Source organism: Oreochromis aureus, linkage group 7 (assembly GCF_013358895.1).
Source record: "Oreochromis aureus strain Israel breed Guangdong linkage group 7, ZZ_aureus, whole genome shotgun sequence".
Lineage (NCBI taxonomy): Eukaryota > Metazoa > Chordata > Actinopteri > Cichliformes > Cichlidae > Oreochromis > Oreochromis aureus.
Window position 1 is genome coordinate 23,529,108 of NC_052948.1, and position 18,411 is coordinate 23,547,518.

The 18,411-nt window shown below is 39.5% G+C and overlaps 1 protein-coding gene across 1 annotated transcript in view; it reads left to right on the plus strand.

Moving 5' to 3' along the window:
• Window positions 1–18,411, plus strand: part of lrriq1 (leucine-rich repeats and IQ motif containing 1) — a 111,594-nt gene that overhangs the window by 6,042 nt on the left and 87,141 nt on the right. Inside the window, exons 7-19 of the mRNA XM_031731866.2 lie at window positions 299–1,933; window positions 2,077–2,229; window positions 2,338–2,488; window positions 3,345–3,538; window positions 4,477–4,604; window positions 4,894–4,967; window positions 5,439–5,532; window positions 8,784–8,963; window positions 12,586–12,975; window positions 13,496–13,661; window positions 15,308–15,433; window positions 15,644–15,733; window positions 17,232–17,350. Of these exons, the coding sequence (XP_031587726.2) occupies window positions 299–1,933; window positions 2,077–2,229; window positions 2,338–2,488; window positions 3,345–3,538; window positions 4,477–4,604; window positions 4,894–4,967; window positions 5,439–5,532; window positions 8,784–8,963; window positions 12,586–12,975; window positions 13,496–13,661; window positions 15,308–15,433; window positions 15,644–15,733; window positions 17,232–17,350 (3,500 nt within the window). The remainder of the gene's footprint in view (window positions 1–298; window positions 1,934–2,076; window positions 2,230–2,337; window positions 2,489–3,344; window positions 3,539–4,476; window positions 4,605–4,893; window positions 4,968–5,438; window positions 5,533–8,783; window positions 8,964–12,585; window positions 12,976–13,495; window positions 13,662–15,307; window positions 15,434–15,643; window positions 15,734–17,231; window positions 17,351–18,411) is intronic.

The window sequence follows — 18,411 nt, forward strand, 5'->3', positions numbered from 1 at the left end:
AGTGTGACGTATTGCACAGGCTCACATTTGTATTTTTAGACATTTGATATATTTTTGGGTATTTGTTATCAGCGCAGCATTTGGTAGAATCAATTTACTGAACAGTGGATTTATAAATCAGTGGTCCTCAAAAACACACCTTAAATTTAGTACTTAAAGATGCTTTTTCCATTTTGATTGAATACTTTTTGGGACGTTTGTAAATTCCATGTAGTTTGCTTAATATATTTCAAAGAATAGATTGAAGAAATGAGGCAACTAGTTTCCTTGTAACTCTATAAATATTGTCTCTAATTAGGAATTGATTGGTAACTTACAAAAACAAGTGGAGCAAGAGAGGAGGATGATCGAGGAAGAGCAGAGAAGAAAAAACGAAGAAGAGAAAAGGAAAAATGAAGAGATGCAAGCAAAAAAGAAGCAGGAAGAGGAAGACAGAAAGAAAATGAAGGAGGAAGAAGAGAAAATTAAGAGTGAAGAGGAACAGGAAAGGAAGAAACTGGAAGAGAGGAAAAGATTGGATGAAGAGGAAAAGAAAAACATGATAAAATTAAGACGTAAAGAAGAAAAGAAGCAAAAGGAGCTGTGGGAAAGGGAGGAGGTAAAGAAGAAAAGGGAAGAAGAAGAGATTAGAAAGAAAGAGGAAGAGAGAAAAATGGAAGAAATCAAGGAAGAGGAGAGGAGAAGAGAGATACAAGAGTTGGAGGAGATAAAGCAAAAGCAGAAGGAGAGAAAGAAAAACAGGAAAAGTGAGGACGAGGAAACAAGAATAATGGATGTCAAAAACAATGTGACAGAAGTTTCTGGAAGGAAGATGACTGAAGATCAAAAGACACAAAATGAAGAAATAATAAGTATTAAGGAAGAAAAGAAGACAGATAACAGAGGTGAGGAAGAGAAGACAAGAAAGGAAGTTGTGAGAAAAACTACAGAGCATAAGATGGAAAGAAATGAGGTAGAGCCAAGAGAAAAGCCTGAGGTGAAGAAAAAGATGGTGAATGAAGACAGGGGAAAAGATGAGACTAAAAGAATAGATGACAAAATGCAACTCATGGAAAGTGAAGAAAAGAAAAAGAACGATGTGGAGAGTTTGGAAAATCAAGATATGATGAGGAAGGAAGAAAAGACTAAAGCAAAAGAAGAAGAGCTGATTACAATGAGAAAGGAAGAAATGAAACAGAATGAAGAACAAGAACACAGAAACGCAGATGAAGAAATAAAACTCAAGCCAGAGATTTGTGAGAATAAAGACCAGAACACAAGAATGGAACATGAGAGGAAAAAAGATAAAGAAAAGAAGCAAGAAGAGTTGCAGAAACAACAAGAGGGGGTTAGTATAGGAAAAAAGAAGGATGGGACGGGAAACAAGGAAGATGCAAAGGATTATGGAAATGAGGTGAAGGAAAACATACAAACAGAAGAAAGGAAAGTAGAAGAAGAGGTGAAAGAACGAGTCATAAGTAAGAATGAGCTGCGAGACAAAGAAGGAGAAAATAGCAGCATGCAATCTCAGAATCAGACTACTGGCAGGACCTCACACGCAGGAGGCAACACCAAGTGGACCTCAAGTGCTGATCCACTGCAGAGTGAATCTACAGCCGACCCCGTCAGCTCTGAAACTGCAAAAAAAAATAACCTAAACAAGAACATCAGTCAGATCCATGTCTATAAAAACAGTAACCAGCAAGATCCTGCAAAGCCTGGCACTTCTTCTTACTTTTTGCCTGCAAGCCTTCCAGAGCACACAGAGCAGAAGAGGCTGTTGTGGATGAAGGAATGCATCCCTTGGTCTAAATTGTCCTGCCAGAACAGGAGGAAGCAGAAAGGATCAGCCCGGAGTAGGACAGGGCCAAGGGGGGTGACAGAGGGTAGCAGCCTGCCCCCTCTGTGCCCACACACTCTGCTTCAGTCCACAGGCTGGAGATCCCTGCAGGAGGTAACATACCTGTGATCCAGAAACACTGATGAAAATGTTTTGTACTTAAATGTTTGTTGTGTTTGGAAAGAATATTCACACATAGAACCCACTATTTTCATTTGAGATCCAGAAGCCCTGAAATATGTTTGACTGTCTTTCAGGTTACCAGCGTGACCTTGGAGGATTTACCTGGCTGCAGCCTTTTTACTCTTGCCCAGTGTACTCAACTTCAGTCGCTTACCCTCAGACGCTGTGGACTGAAATCATTGGAAGGTATCAACCACTTACAAGAGCTCTGGTACATTGACCTACAGGTGATTATATAGTTAAAAAAAACCCCCAAAACTAGTCATTACTGTGATTTTTTTTCATGTTGTTTCAGTCATTTCAGTCACTACAGCTTTACGTTTGTTTTGTTTTAGGAAAATGACATCTCATTTGTGGATTGTGAAAACATGAACAGCTTACGAGTTCTTCAACTTGCCCACAACAAGCTGACTTCCATCCATGGTTTAAATGGTGCTGAGAATTTGGATATTCTTGATCTCTCGCATAACTCCATCACCCGTATTGGTGAGAACTCATGAAACACTGACAGCTATTGAAAAAAAGCCCCAAAAAAGAAAAACAGATGAATTTTCTTGCCAGTATAATGCCTGAAAGTGTTTGTGTTTTGAATACTTATTTGCCAACAATGTGTGTAGCAGCTTGAGATAACGCTTTACAAATCTGAACACCTGGTAAGTCTAAAATCCTCAAAAAAGAGCAGCATTCACTTAACCTGAAAACAAGCATGATGCCATCATGTTCCATGCAAACACAGAAAGTAGTATGAGTGTGAAACTTCAATATAAAAAGAGTCTATGGAGTATGTCAAAGGCATTTGGGCTGCTTTATGTTTAACAAAATGAATGAACGTTATGGCTCATAACACCAGAATCCTGGTAAAAGACATGCTGCAGTTACAATACATTTCTTACATATATTTAATATGAAATTCTGAAGGCCTACATTCAGAGCTTATCTCACCTGAGGAAATAAATGTGAAAATGAAAAAACAAAAAAAACAAAACGGTATCTAAAATACCCAAAATCTTTCATGCAACATTTTACTTATTACCTCACATGCTAAAGGACTATCATAGATGAACATCAGGAATTCCAAGTTTCCCTCCAGGTTTAACAAAACTCCCTCTTCTGGTCAAAAAAACAATGTAACGTAATCTAACACAAGAGGGCAGCATCTCTCTTTTTTCCGCCTAAAGGACTTCACATGTTCACTCTGCAGTGAAAACTGTAATTTTGACCCCATGTACAGACTGTACTTTTTTTTTTAGACTGTATCATTTCAAATTTTAAGACTCATGCTCTGCTTTCTGCATATATTCAGACTCACACTGAGGTCAACTCATTTCTGTCTGCTTTCTAGCTGGTCTGGAGTCTTTAAGGAGGCTACAGAGGTTGTCAGTGAACCACAACCAGCTGATCAACACCAAAGGGCTGAGAGATGTATATACACTGCTCCACCTGGATTGCTCTCACAACCACCTGGCCAACGTGGAGGGTCTGGAGAACAGTGCTCTGCTTCACACCCTGGATCTAAGAGGAAACAGCCTTACTGAGGTAAAAACTCACGGCAGATGACTGGAAGCACTAAATCTAATATCAATGTTCACTGTTGCAATTTTGCGAGAGCTGCAGAGAAAGTGGTGTGGGTGTTGGAGACAGGTGATGGGCTTGAATTAAGCCTAAAATCCTTCTGCTTTTATCTACTACGTGTCCTTTTTATTGAGAAACAGTTCCCCTTATTTCAGAAGTTACGTTGAGTGATAAAAGGGATAAAAGGGGGCAGGGATAGGTAGAGTGGTGGCCCCATGATCGGAAGGTCAGGGGTTCGAATCCACCGGACGGCTACCCTGAAGTACCCCTGAATAAGGTACCATCCCTGCACACTGCTCCCCGGGCACCCAATGGCTGCCCACTGCTTCACAGAGTGAATGTGTTAAATGCAGAGAGGAATTTCCCCATTAATTAATAAAGTATACATTATTATTAAAAGATTGCCAGGCAAGTATGACAAATGTAAATAACGTGCTTAATTTCAATAAAAAAAAAAGGAAGGCGATCCATCAGATCTAATCCAAGAAGTATCTCAGTCGAACACATGCTGTTGTTTGCTAATTCGTGTTTCTCAGCTGTGAAAATAAATGCCAAATTTCAAATTTTCTTCAGTCCAGCAGATGTGCTAAAAATATATATTATTGCACACATGTGATAATGGTCCACTCTATCCTCAGAAATCTTTCAGTCACAGATTAGCTATGCTTGTGTTTGCCAAGCCTGAAAGTTTTTATCACAGTGCTTCAAAAGCAGTGTGAAAATGAACCCGACGAGCTTCGCTTGTGGCCGGCACTCATAGCAGTAGGCATAGCAGGGCTAAAACAGCTGACATTGATGGACGAGGCCGTTTCGTTGCTACAGCAGGAGCAGCAGTGTAAAGTTAGTCTAACCTCACAGTGTGATGGGTGTTAACTGACGACTTTGTCCTGTTGCTTCATCAGCCCCCGAGTCTGAACAACCAGGTCCTCCTCAGAGAGCTGCATCTGGATGACAACAGCATCTCCTCCCTTCACGGCCTCACTGCCTGCTGGCTTCCTCTAATGCAGCACCTCTCTGCAGCTCAAAACGGGTATCCAGTATTCATCCAGTACTACTTGCCATCTGTCTTCGCCTAAGTTTTGTTATGTGATATATATTCAAAGTAGAAAATAACACGTGCGACAATTTTTTCTGGCTTTTCTTTCTTTGGAAAATGTAACTTGATATAAAAAATTGCAATCAGCAGGTTCTGTAAAACCCTGACGAGTCAAAGCCACACAGTCACATAAATTCAAAATGATTCTGTGTTTAACGGTGACATGAGCGACGCATTGAGATGTGGTCTAGCTTCTAATGTAATTTGTCTCTTATTTTCCTAGAATTACTCAGCTGCCCTCCATGTCTAATTTTGTGTCCCTTGAAAATCTGGATCTTAGATACAACTGCCTGTCAGGTAACATGTTTTCTTTATTAAATGGTGAATGGGCTGCGCTTGTCTAGCGCTGTTTTACCTTAGTGGTTCGGCAAATGTCTCTTGTTCACTGTTATGCAAGCGCTACTCCTAATGGAGCATCGCCTGCTCTGTTAGGAGCAGCTTGGCCTTCATTGTTTTGCTCAGGACAGCCCGAGTAAAGAGCTGCTAATCCTGTGATTAGTGGTCAACCTGTTTTACCACCTGAGCCGCAGCCATGGAAGAAAATTATGCCAGTTTAAAACCTGTGGTTTTGTCTTCTTCTTTCAGCTCACCGAACTTGAACTATTGCCTTTATATTTTGTTGATCTTTTGCTGCCTTGTGTAAAATTTTGTAACTTTGTAACTTGGATACACACCTCTGCTTATTTCGTGTAGGTTGATATAGTTTGTAAGATGGAGTTATATTGAAACTGAAGAATATATCGAAAAACGTGTCATGCTCTCTTTCAGAGCTGCAGAATGTGTGTGAAAATCTTGAGGGATGTCAGTTCCTGCGTGAAATCCACCTCACAGGGAATCCTCTTCAGCAGGAGAGTGGCTGGAGGTAGGGTGAGCACTGGACAGAGTAAGAAAATGATATGAGATACGGTCTTTTTAGAACTAAATATGTTGTTATCTGTATGTATCTGCTTTCAGGACCCATCATGCAGTGATAGTGCATTGTGCTAGTTTCAGGAATCTTGAATTTTCTGGCTGCCTCTCGTTGAGGCACATTTTCCTCACCTGCTCCACAGTTTCAAATCAAGATATAGTAATTAGAAATTTCTGTTCTTTTTGGAAATTATTTGGATAGAAGTTACAGTTTCTGCCTCTTTTGCTCTTAAATATCACTCGCCATGATGGGTGATCAAAGGAAAATACCACTGAAAAGTCAGTATTTGCCTATCACAAATTTAGTCTGTGGGCTCAGGTAGTCTAAACATTCCAGCTGAACACTGGTCTCCCTGTCCACTTCCAGGATTACCACTCTGATCTGCATTGCCTATTAGATTACCAACATCTGTATGTGTGTATGCCGCACTAAGTGGTCATAATTTCCAAAATATTGATACAGCAGAAAAATCAATTATCTTTTCATTGTCAATTTGCTCATTCACTTACATTGCTTAAATATTTTACCAGTGTTAAGGCAGTTGCAATGAGTTTATATGAAAAATATGCAATGAGCACTTATATTCTTTGAGGTTCTGCTGGGATGTCATGAGCAGTGATGTCAGCTGTTACAGGTTTGCAAAGTTATTTGGCTCCTCAGAGTCAGTTACACCCATCAAAATAACCAAAATATGAAAAACTGAAATACTAGTTTTGGAAACTTTTTGCTTATTTAATACTCAGATTTTTATCGTTGTTCATATGTTGGAGTTACTGCCCAGCAGGTTCAATAAAAACTTTGTAAAAAACCCCCAAAATGTTCTGTTAATTTTCTGCCAGTACCAGTGCCAATGTTGGTTTCCATAAATGGTAAATGGCAAAATTCAACGTGTGATTAAAAAAATACAGGAAAAAAAAGGAAAAAGCCTTTAAAAATTAATATTCATTTTGAAATGGTACATATTTTCTAATGATTTTTATTGTGCTGACAATATGAACATAAATCTATTTTTTTAATCTTTAGATTGACTTTTTAGAGGATTCTTTGCTGGAATAGGCATAAAACTAAGAGTTACTTGTGAACACTTTCTTCCTTAATCCTTAACTGAAACATTACCTTAATATTTCACTGAACTTTACTTAACCCCCAGTGCCAACAGTAGAATTAACCCTCAGTATTTCCACACTCATGCCCTTGCCCTTTCATCCTCAGCCAGTGATAACACTGGCTAAATAAAGGCACCAAAAGGCAAGTGCTAAGAATTACAATCCCTGTAGGCACCCCCTGATCCAGGAGAAATAGATGAAGAAAATACTGGCCCTGATTAATCGGGGCCGCTTAAAGAGCCTATGTTTTGGAGGAAGTCTTCACTAAGTGAAATACGGAGTTGTGCTCATAGGAACTGGAGAATCAGGATGAAGGATCCAAAAAAGTGTTTTTGAAAAGAAAAGGAGGATAAAATTTATAACAGTTTAGTAAGATTCAAGTTGAAGTTTGAGTATATTCAGTGTACTGTAGATATAGCTGTGAATAATGAAGCCCTTATATTAAAAAGGTAGTAAGTTGCTGCAGTTTATCCAATTTTGTCTAATTCGGGTTTGGAGCTTCATTTAAAGACAGCGTGTCAGGCATCCTATTCAGGGTTGGAATCCAATTCTGATCTGTGTTTGAGAGACCCAGTGATCCACATCAAAACTGTAATCGTATTACAGTTTACACATGCCATATGTCTTTGTTTTCACTATTTTTCTTTAGGCTTTAGGATTTCAAAATCACTGTATACCACCATGTGCATATATGATTGTTCAAGGTAGCAAATCATTATCTATCTATCTATCTATCTATCTATCTATCTATCTATCTATCTATCTATCTATCTATCTATCTATCTGTCTGTCTGTCTGTCTGTCTGTCTGTCTGTCTGTCTGTCTGTCTGTCTGTCTGTCTGTCTGTCGATCGATCGATCGATCGATCTTTGGTAAGGAAAACCTACTGTGAATATATAAGTACATGTAAAGTACTTCACATTATAAAGAAAGACATTTTCATATAAACCATTTATGAATGCATCTGAAGCAGTAAATGACCTCAACACATGTTTTGTTCTCTCTGGTGAAGTCGTGGGACAGATTTAAGAGCATACAGTACTCTGGGAATCTGTTTTAGAAAACCCAGTTCTTAATGTTTTAAAAACTGACTTCGCAGCCCAAAGGCTTTTATTTTTGCAAATTTTATTGTTGCCATTCCCTAGTGTCCTGTAGAGTTTCCAGCTCCACATTTTCCCACTGCACAGAGACCACATTTGGCCAGTGCTCCACTAGTAGATGCTCTTAGTCTGTTTCTCTGGCAGATAGTTGAGATTCCTCTGCTTGCACATCCTTAGCCTCGGGCAGCGGTTACCTCTCCCCCTGTATCACAGCCATTCGGGGCGCTCCTCCAGCTGAAGGCTCACACTACCTAACATATGCACTTTGGAAAAGATTTCTATCCAAAGTGGCTGTGTAACTACGCTTTTAGAAAACGGCACAAGATTAATAGTAATGAGTGCAAACAGGTTCAGATTGTAGACTCAGACAGCCATTAATACCAGGGGATGACTAAATCACTGTACATATGGTCCTCTAATTAGTTCAGAGAACAAAATGTACTGTGTACAAAACAACATATACCGTGAGAGGAAAGTTAAACTATTTCCTCAAAACACTACGGTCTAAACAGAGAATAGTTCTGCCAGCTTTAGAGCAGCTTTCTGTCTGGGTGATACAGCTGTGAATATTATTTTCTTAGTCAGGCAGTGATTGTAATTTGACAGTTATAAGTCCTATCAGTAATTAAATAAATGGACTCAAAAAGAGAACTAAAATTAAACTTCGTCTATTTGGCAAAACCATTTTTTTTGATCTACAAAATCTGTTGAGTAAAATAAGCGTCCTGTTTCATAGCCCTGACATGTCTGTGCAACCTTAGCCTCAGTTACTGAGCTAAACCTGAGTTCTGTTCAAGTTGTCCTCATTGTCTTTATTATCTGTGAATAGTGTTGTTTATTATAAACTTTGCCTAATGCAGTGGTAATGAGTTCATACAAAGATACAGATATACATAATACCAGTAGCAGTTAAAATGGTATAAATGATGCATGTAAAAATATTAGTAAAATCACTTCAGCACAGCTCAGGTTTTGCTGATTTTACTTTCCTTTTCAGATCCACACTACAGCAATCAGTGCCCGGCCTTAGAGTCATTGATAGCCACGAGACAGATTCCTTTTTCTTGCCTCCAGCTGTTCAGCAGGTCAGCTCGGCCTCAGACTGCTTCCTAACTGTCTGCCAGGCTCAGCTTCGGCAGACTCATAATTTACAGCAGCATCACAGCAGGGAGCTCAGGTAAGAGACAGGCTGCCTGTGTCGATATGCTGGCAGTGTGCTATGTGTTTAGTGTGGATAGCTGCAGGTTTTGTCGGTGGTTGGATGTGTGTTTGACCCCAGAAGTTACTGCTAACACTTTCTAAAGTTATCCACATCATAGAAGAGAAAACAATCTGCAGATACAAGTGCTTATTGTGAACTCAGTTTACACAATTTCCATATTGTCTGATTTCATACTCACACTCATCTTATATGATCTGTGTTTGTAAACTAAAATATTGCAGGTAAGCTGCAGATTTCTTGAAAAGCTTGAAAGCAGATCATGGGGAAGAGGTGCGAAATGTTCAGCTTCAAATAAAAAAAATTTGGTTAAGGTAATAGAAAATGAGTACTGTACTGCAGAATTCTCGTCTCTTCTACTGTATGCATAAAAATCAAGTCAGCCAATTTATGTTTGACTGAGAGTACTTCAGATGTAAAGAGATGGGATGAAGGCATGAGGTCAAACGGAGAAGAGGTTGAAAAGAAAAGCAGAATCAAATAGTAAAAGGGAATAATACGGAACAGGGCAAAACAACAAAAATAACCCGAAACCAATGCACCAGAGGTTATATTGCACTTTTTTTATCTTGTGCTGCTGAACCTGTCAGAGATACCGCCATCAAGCAGCGAGGAATGTTAGCTATCCTCTTGTTATGTCTGATACATAGGGCGTAGTGAGCCTAAAGACAACGTCCATCTATTTTCACAAGTCCTTCAATGTCACTGGCCTCTGCACATATTGACACTCCTATACAAGGAGGACCACCAGCACTTAAAACAGTGGTCAACTTTCTGCTTATCTTCCTGACCTTTTCAAATTACACAGTACAAAAGATGAAACGCGGTGGCGGTTTCTTGTATGGGTCACATCGAGGACTCCTATGGCTTGGGGGAGGTTAGCGTGGCCCTCCCCTTGCTTCGCCCCTCACTGTGTGCCCTCTACCCTTCTGGCCTCTGGACAATGACCCATTTTGGGGGCTTTGCAAGAGCCAACACAGCCATTTAACCCCTGGCCTGACCTTGTGTCAGACTGAGTTTTTAGGGGAGTTGAGAAGAGTGCCACACGCCAGTCAACTGGTGACTGTAAGGTGAGGTACTGTGGGGTATTAGGGCTATTACTCTCTTTTACAAGGTGTAGGGATTCTACCAAAGTGCCTCTGTTTCACCCATAAATGACCATGCCTTACAATCCAGTCTTGTATGCCATTAAATCAAAACATTTTGTGGATGTGGTGGGAAAAAAAAACAATAAACCCATCTACTACCACAATCTCCCCACTTTTTCCACTGCATTCTATGGCACTCTGTATTTTTTTAGGCTTGAATTGCTCCTAATGTGGTTGTAATATAAAAGAAGATGGGGGAGTCAAAAATTTCTGTGCTACGTCATGTGGAAAAAGATGGGTTTTTAGAGTTTTGCTAAAGCTAATGTGTTAGCAGTCACAAAGTCAGACAAATGAAATGAGTACTTTCCACTCATTGTGACTTCTGTTTGTGGTACCATCACACAGTATGGTAAGGAAAAACTGCTAAGGCAAAAAGCCAAATCTTTGAACAATACACCAGTATTAGTCCATTTCAGATTGCTGAAGCTTCATTTTAGCATTAGCTAAATGTACGCTGAGTATCTTACAAAGGGTAGTGTGAACAGCAGAATCAACTACAGCAACCTATAAGTTTTTTTCTGTTTGTTTTTATCTAAATTTTAGCATTATGTCTTTTTTCCTTTCTCCCACCCTTCACCCCAACCAGTCATGTGAGATAGCTGGCCCTCCCTCTGGTTCTGCCGGAGGTTTTCATCCCCACTGTTGCCAAGTGCTTGCTCATAGGGGTCGTCTGATTGTTGGGATTTTCTCTCTGTTTTTATCAATTTTATTGTTATCACCAAACCACATTTTTCACCCACAATGTCTTCTATGTTCGGTTTGTAGTTATCTGACAGTTGCGACAGACACAATTTGAATTTTCAAAAGGACATTAAACGCCTCTATAATATAACTAGTATAGAGTTTGCTGCTCGCTTAGGAATTTCTTACAGCTCTCCACCTCAGTTTTTTTAGAGTGGCCTCCTGGGAACACCCATGTGATAAAGCAACACCAAATATCTCTAAATTTCCTGTATTGTAAGTCAGAAGACAAGTAACCACTGAGAGCTTTTAGCATCTACATACATGGTTGGATATGTTCACAGGCGAGCATTAATCAGTGAATAACTTTTCATTTTCCTGTCATGAACATTGTATACTGAAGCTCTCTTATACCCGTGTTATGGTGACCCTGGAGTGAACCAGCAGGTAGAGGGAGGGAGGGTCACTGGTGTCACAATCCTTTAAGACCTTCTGACTCTTCTCTTTCTTATCCCACTGAGAATGAAGAGCGAGGTCTTTGTAGAGAAGAAGTTGCACTACTTGTGGCTACTGGCCTTCCAGACTGGCCGAGCGTCTCTGGGCCCTCGGGGTTTAAGACAAGGAGCGGAGCATAGCTAATAGATTAATTAAATTTCCATTGAGGTAGCTTTGTTGTCAGTTTATCCCCTCAATGAAAGAGACATTATATGGTATTAGGGCACACACAGAGCAGGCAGACAGCACTCTCTCTCTCTTGCCCCCCCACCACCCCTACCCTCACATACATGTAAGCACACACGCTGACCTCACCTCTCACAGGCTGGCCAAAAATAAGAGCTAAAAATGGATATATATTTGATATTTAACTCAAACTGGAATGGCTTTCATCCTTTTAGTTTGAATGATTTAATTTTCTAACATCACTGATCACTGTGTGTTTTTTAAACAAATCTTTTTTTGACAGTTTTGGTTATAGACTAGTAGTATAATCCTCATTGTGATTAGAATGTATGTGAATCTATTCTGGAAACAGAACTCTTTTCTTCTTATCACCAGTATAATTAAATCTGACCTGCATAATATCCAAAGTTATAGCTTATCTGCTTTTACGGTATCAGAGCAGTCCTCTCCACAGAGTTCACCTCACAGGACATAGAGAAGACATGTTTAAAGAAGCTCATTCTTGCATTAAACAACCCTAAAAGTGGATAACTGCTTCTCCTGAGCTCAGAACAATATGAAGACATTAAACCGTTGTTGTAATTTTCTTTAGGGGTCATGAAATATAAATCATCATGGATGTATAGCACAGTCTGTAGTCTCACACTTCTCATAGAGGAGGTTCAGTTATTGCCACTCAAACCACTGCTTACAGTAAACCTATTAAGTAAATTTGATTGGGAACCATGTGGACTAAGATTAACTTTTTAACTTTAATGTCATTCACTTTATTGCCATTGCACAGTCGTACTTTGTGTTGTACAATGAAATTGAGGTTCCTTCCTTCATCGATGCTAAGAAAGGCGAACAGCAATCATGATAAATAAGATATATGCAGAGTAAGGTATGCTAGAAGTGCAGAAATGAAATGTGCAGCGATAAAAACAAATGTGCAAAAATAAAATCAGTTATGTAGGTCAGGTCAGGTCAGGTATTTGCATTGATTAGGACTATTGCCCTGTTGTCAAAATTAGTTTGTATTGCCAGTTAATAATGTAACATGAATGATTTTTGTATCTGTTTGTTTACAGCAGACTTGCATTTCCCTTTAATGATGTGCAAAGCTTCTGCCGGCACTTCAGTATGACTCTGAAGCTGGCTGAGGACCAGAGATTTGCCCATGAATATGGTGAGACTACTGTGCCTGATGAACACTGGGCTGCAAGTCAAACAGCGCCTGAGAAAACACTGGGTAGTGTCATTGGTGAAGAGCTTATGGATTGCCGAGATATAGAGTCCTCTAACAAAGTACCACCAGTCTTTCCAAATAGAGACATCATGAGATGCAGCTATTGGAATTTTGAAGAGACTCCAGCTACAGAGAGTCACTATGACACATTTGGCCTAAAACAGGGTCCAGCGACCTTCTTCAGTGATGAAAAAGCATCTGTCTCCAGCCATCAAGACTTAAATCTCAAAAAGTAATTCACTTTCTGCTTTTATCAGAGTCACTCGTGTGTAAGTTTGTATATTCACTCTAATAAAACCTTTGCTGATATAAATGCATGCGATGAAAACCAAAGTCATTCATGGTATACAACTGGATGCTGCCGACTTAAAGCAAACACTCTGTTTTTATGTAATTCTTTTAACACAGCGCAGCCTTTTATTAGTTTCTGCTGCAAAGCATTTGTCATCATTGGAGCCTCCTCTACTTGATTTACAGCAGAAGACGTTGAAGATTTTATTCATTTTAACACGCAGCTTTATCATTAACACTGTGCTATCTTTGGGAGGACAATAGATCTTTGATTTGAAGGGTGGCTGTAGACAGGCTTAAACTCTCCAGAGTCCTGCTCTCCAGATGTCTGCTCACATATAAATTCATGTTTTGAAAGATGAAGGTGCTATGACATCATATGCAATATATCCCTCACTTTGTGTGGATTTAAATGCGTGTGTGTGTGTGTGTGTGTGGTGTGTGTGTCCTTTTTTGAGCAGCACAGCAGCAGTTGTGATTCAGCAATGTTGGAGAAAATACAAGCAGATATGTGGGAACACAGAGAAAGGAGGAAAAGGAGGAGGAGATGGAGGAAAGCCAGAGTCAAGACTTTGCTATATTAATAGGAGCACTGCTGGCAAACACTATGCGGCAACTGTCATCCAGGTAAAACATTTGTAGCTTGTAGCATTTGTAGCGTCCTACAACACTTTCCCTCTGAAGATGTCTCGGTAACAACTTAGAACGGTTATCCAGGCGAGTTCATGTGAATTCAGTCAATCTGTTTACTGGTAATAGATGTCATAGTACCATATCACCCCAATAGAGCACTTTGCTCTCAGACTGCTGGTTTACTTACATAGGATGGTTAAAAGTAGAACAGGAGGCAGAGCCTTCAGCGTCCAGGCCCCCCTTCTGTGGAACCAGCTACCATTTGAAAGTAGGAGGCAGACACCCTCTCTACTTTGAAAATTAGGCTCTCTGCATTTAATCATTAGTTATTATTAAACTCTGTCTCTCTCTGTGTCTTTTGTCTTGTGTTCCTCCCCACACCCACAACTTGTGACAGCAGAGGTTTCCTCCTGTTAAATTTTTTTTTTCCACTGTCGCCAAATGCTTGCTCATAGGCAGTTGTCTGATTGTTGGCAATTTTCTCTTTATTATTTTGGGATTTTTAGCTTACAGTATAAAGCACCTTGAGGGGACTGTTGTTGAGATTTATATCCATCTATTCATTGGGCCACTGTGGCTATGACGTCTATTTTCATTTTGCAGTTGCAGAATTCAAAGGCAGAGGATTTTTGGAAGCAAAAGCTTATAGGTTCCTTCTTGTGGCCTGAGTTTTATGTGTGTTGCCCAGATGCATTGCTTGATGCTTTGCATTTGCTTTGAACATAACTTGCTACACTAAAATCCCTGAAAGATTGGCTGTTGCTCCTAGAGGCTAGGACAGCAGAGTCAAGGGCTACTCTGATTGCTATGCCCTTTATGCAGATAGCAGAAAGTGCTGAATATCATAGAATGCAAATAGTTGATTTGTTATATTTCGGGTTCATTAATTAGTGAGTTTATAAAAATTTGATAAAAAAAAAAGAGTAGGAAAAAACCCGCATCACAGTTTGTCATAGCTTAAGATTATGCGTTGAGAAGAAACTGCTCACATTAACCTTTTATTGTGTAATTAAGGATCTTACTTCTGCATGTAGAAAGTGTGCCTGAAGTCACTTCCCTTTTGTGGATATCTGAAAATGCCAATTTTCATCCTTGAAAACTGAACTTCAGGCCTCATAGGTTCTATGGAGGCTTACTCGGCTAATCCTCTGCACAGAGGTGTAAGCTGCTCTTCTGAAAAACATGCTACTCATCACCCCTCTCAAATCCCTTTTCAACACACAAAGTGTTTGATGACTCCTTGAGGGCTAGGTAGAGGCTGGGAGTTGCCGTGTACCGTGCACTACAGCACTGTGTAAGTGTAAGTGTGTGTTGTGTGCATGTCAGGGGGGTATAGAGTGATTAATCAGATTCCAAAGACGTGCGGTAGTAAGAGTTCTAAAATTCCTGTGCGGCTCAACTTGAAGTGAAGTGTGCCCCCCCCCTCCCCCTGCCCATTGGGAATTGCAGGATTTAGAGGCGCACTAGAGCTCTATTTGTCTCAGAGCAGCCTGGAGTCACACAGAGTTCAGACAGCAGAACACTCAGCAATTAAAAGAGGGGTTAACATGTTTTATCTTCCTAATGGGATAACATGCAATATTTACGTTTGCTCCATGATTCATCAAGCAACTACCATTTCTTTTTCTGGGTACCTCCAGGCATTCTGGAGGGGCTACACTCTGAGGAGGAGGCTCACATCTGCTCTTGCTGCTGTGACATGCCCCAGTGTTGGAGAGGATGACACCTTTGAGGAGGTGGACATAGATGAATTTGTCTTTGATGAGGTATCCGCACAAGCCTGCATGTTCTTCACTTTCACGATTCGGCAGTTGTTCCCCATCTCGCACCCCATCAGACCAACAAACCTGCACAGAGGCTAACGCATAAATGTAACACATAAATATAGTACTGTATACTTCACTCCAAAGACACTTTATTTGTGGTTTGTTTGTCATTACTGTCCAGAAATTAAAGTATTTTTCATTTTCATAAAGGCAGCTTTGGAGGAACACTTCACATTGATGCTTTCTCAGCACTCATCTCCCAGACATCACCTTGTGTCAGAGCAGCAATTATCTATGGAGGTAAAGTTTGATATTCTTATAACCTGGTAGTCTTGACATGATATTCTCTAATACTTTTAAAAGCTGCTGTGCAAATTGTGAATTGTGGGATTTACCATCTTGTGTTATGTCAGTGTTGGAGTTATTTTCCTGCTTGTCTCCCTCCCCTCCAGGAATTGTCTCACCCTCCCTTATTGATCTCTAAATTTATTCACTTGGAAAAACAGGATTATTTCCTGGAGGGCTGAAGGTTGCACAGCACCAGCAGATGTCATTTTTCATGCTGGCTGGACTGTCGTCCTGTTTTTTTTCTTCATTTACCTCTCGTTGGATCTTTTCTTTGGAGCGTGCTCAGCGCTGTACATCATGGTAGCCAGTTTAGGCGAGCTGATGTGGTGCAGCTGCTGGCGTGGTCAGCCTCAATATGTTGACACTGAGGCACAGATCAAAGGCAGGGGATGAACAATTTAGCACTCTGACCAAGAGAAAATAGAATCTGGAGAGTAATTAAGCTGTTACTTTGACTTAAATATGAGAATTCCATGATTGTGAACCGTTCACTCGGTCGGCCACATACCTAAAACAAAAATAGGCCCCTGAGTTAAGTGTCACTGGATATCATAGTGTAGAATGTAATCACTTTCCCCAAGAGTTACAGATAACTGTAGTGTATTTCCATGAAAAATTAATTAGTGTGCCACAACAGACCGCTCAAATTTTTGTAACTATAATGAAAGCATGCACAATTTTACCTTTGTTACAGGTCCTTTAAGTACACAGATGTCAGTTGAAGTTTTCCACTAGTAATTTATGTCTATTTTTTTCCTAGGATTTTTGAGTGTGCTCAAGTTCATAAATACAGGAGAAAGCTACATTAGTTTTTCTGGCCTGAAAAACACATTAAATTGTTAAAAAACTGCAACCAAATCAATTTTGCACAAACTCCAAGTGTCACAGTCTAAAGCTAAAATCCTGCCTTTGTTCAGCGTGGTTTTATCTCCAACCAGCTTTGAGTTTGATGAACAGTATAATAATGAAACATATGGAAAGTGAAAAAGCAAAGCTGCTCCGACTTAATGTCTGTGACGCAGAATAACAGAAATAAAAACACGCACTGGTATCCCGGATGTTTTACGTGTATTCTGGTAATTCATTAGGAAAACTACAACAAGTGTGTTTTGGTAACATTTCAAGGCATATATCACCACGTGGGATATGCATAGCATATAGCATATGGAAGATCTGTTTTTTTAAATCTAAATTTAATCTAAAAATAAACCTGAAGACGCTTTTCAAATTGTTTGCAATTGTTGTATGCATAATGGTCTGGATCAGCATCCTCTCTGATTTTAGGTTTAGATTTTAGGATTTGATTGATTTTTTTTTTCTAGCACAACTTTCTGCACACACGTAAAAAAATGTAACTACAAAAAAGGATAAATCAAATCTAAGTTGATGAAAGTCTACTCAAAAAAAAAAAGTAACTTATGACTGTCATTAATTGATATATGTATTTCAGCCTCCTGGGCCCCGTCTTGATCCCTCCCAGGACATACTCCCCCTACCAAAGCACGCCTGGATGGCTGGGGAACATGTGGACTCAGCTGCACAGAGAATTTCAGCAGACGGTTCTAACAGGTACAACAACCCACAGCCACAGCATTTAAAAAAAGCTGTTGGCCGTGATCTGTTTATTTTAAGCTTTACATAGATTTTCATAATTATTGTACAAAGTTATATAGGGAAAAGAAGATAAATTATTTTCATAATAGGACGTATAGCAAACATTGTTGATTTGTGACTTTAACATTTTTTGTTAATGCAACCCAAAGTAGAAAAATAGAATCTTTGCTAAGCACATTAAAGAGTCGGATGTAGATTTTAACTGGGTTTACTTTTTCACATATGAAGCTCATGATATGATATTGCTCTTGGAACAAAATACAGACAACATGAAGTATGTGTTTAAGTGTTTCATGGATAACAAAACATGAATCTGAAATTAAAAATGCAAGGAACAATAATCAAACTGGTCCTAATAATGCAAGATGTTAATGTCATAAGATTTTAGTATAGCATAGAAAAAATGATACAGATGTTGAAATTTCATTTTCTGGATATAAAAATGAGGATGACACATACTCTAAATCACGTTTATATTTCTGGTATGGTCCACAACATTTATCCACATATTCAGCTAGCAATACACTCAAATAAGCAGGTTCACTTAATGACTGTTCAGTTCTCCTCTCTATGATGTTCAGCTGATGTCACTGGTAATCCATAAAATGGTAATATTTGTTTTTGTTTATTTTTTTACTTGGTGGCATACAAATCATACAATTTGATTGCTTCCATAAAGGACAAAAAATGAAATGGAAAGGAAAACAAGTAAAATGTCCATATGGCCCATACCGTCCTTTAAGGTAGTGTCCGTTGGCAGCACTGCTCCACTTCCAGCATGCTTGTTATGTTAATGATAGTTATGTGAGTGACAGGTGCATCTCTTGCTGCAGCCCCCAGACCAGACAACAGTTTTCAGCCTTAAGAGTTTGTTCAGGCTATTCGCATCAGTTCAAGAGCTGGAGCATGAGTGTGCTTTTCCTTTTTTAAATGAACTTTTAGAGGGCTGAGACTGTGAAACAATCAAATCTTTAATGCACATTTCTACTGTAAGATCCCGAGGCATGTGAGAGAAC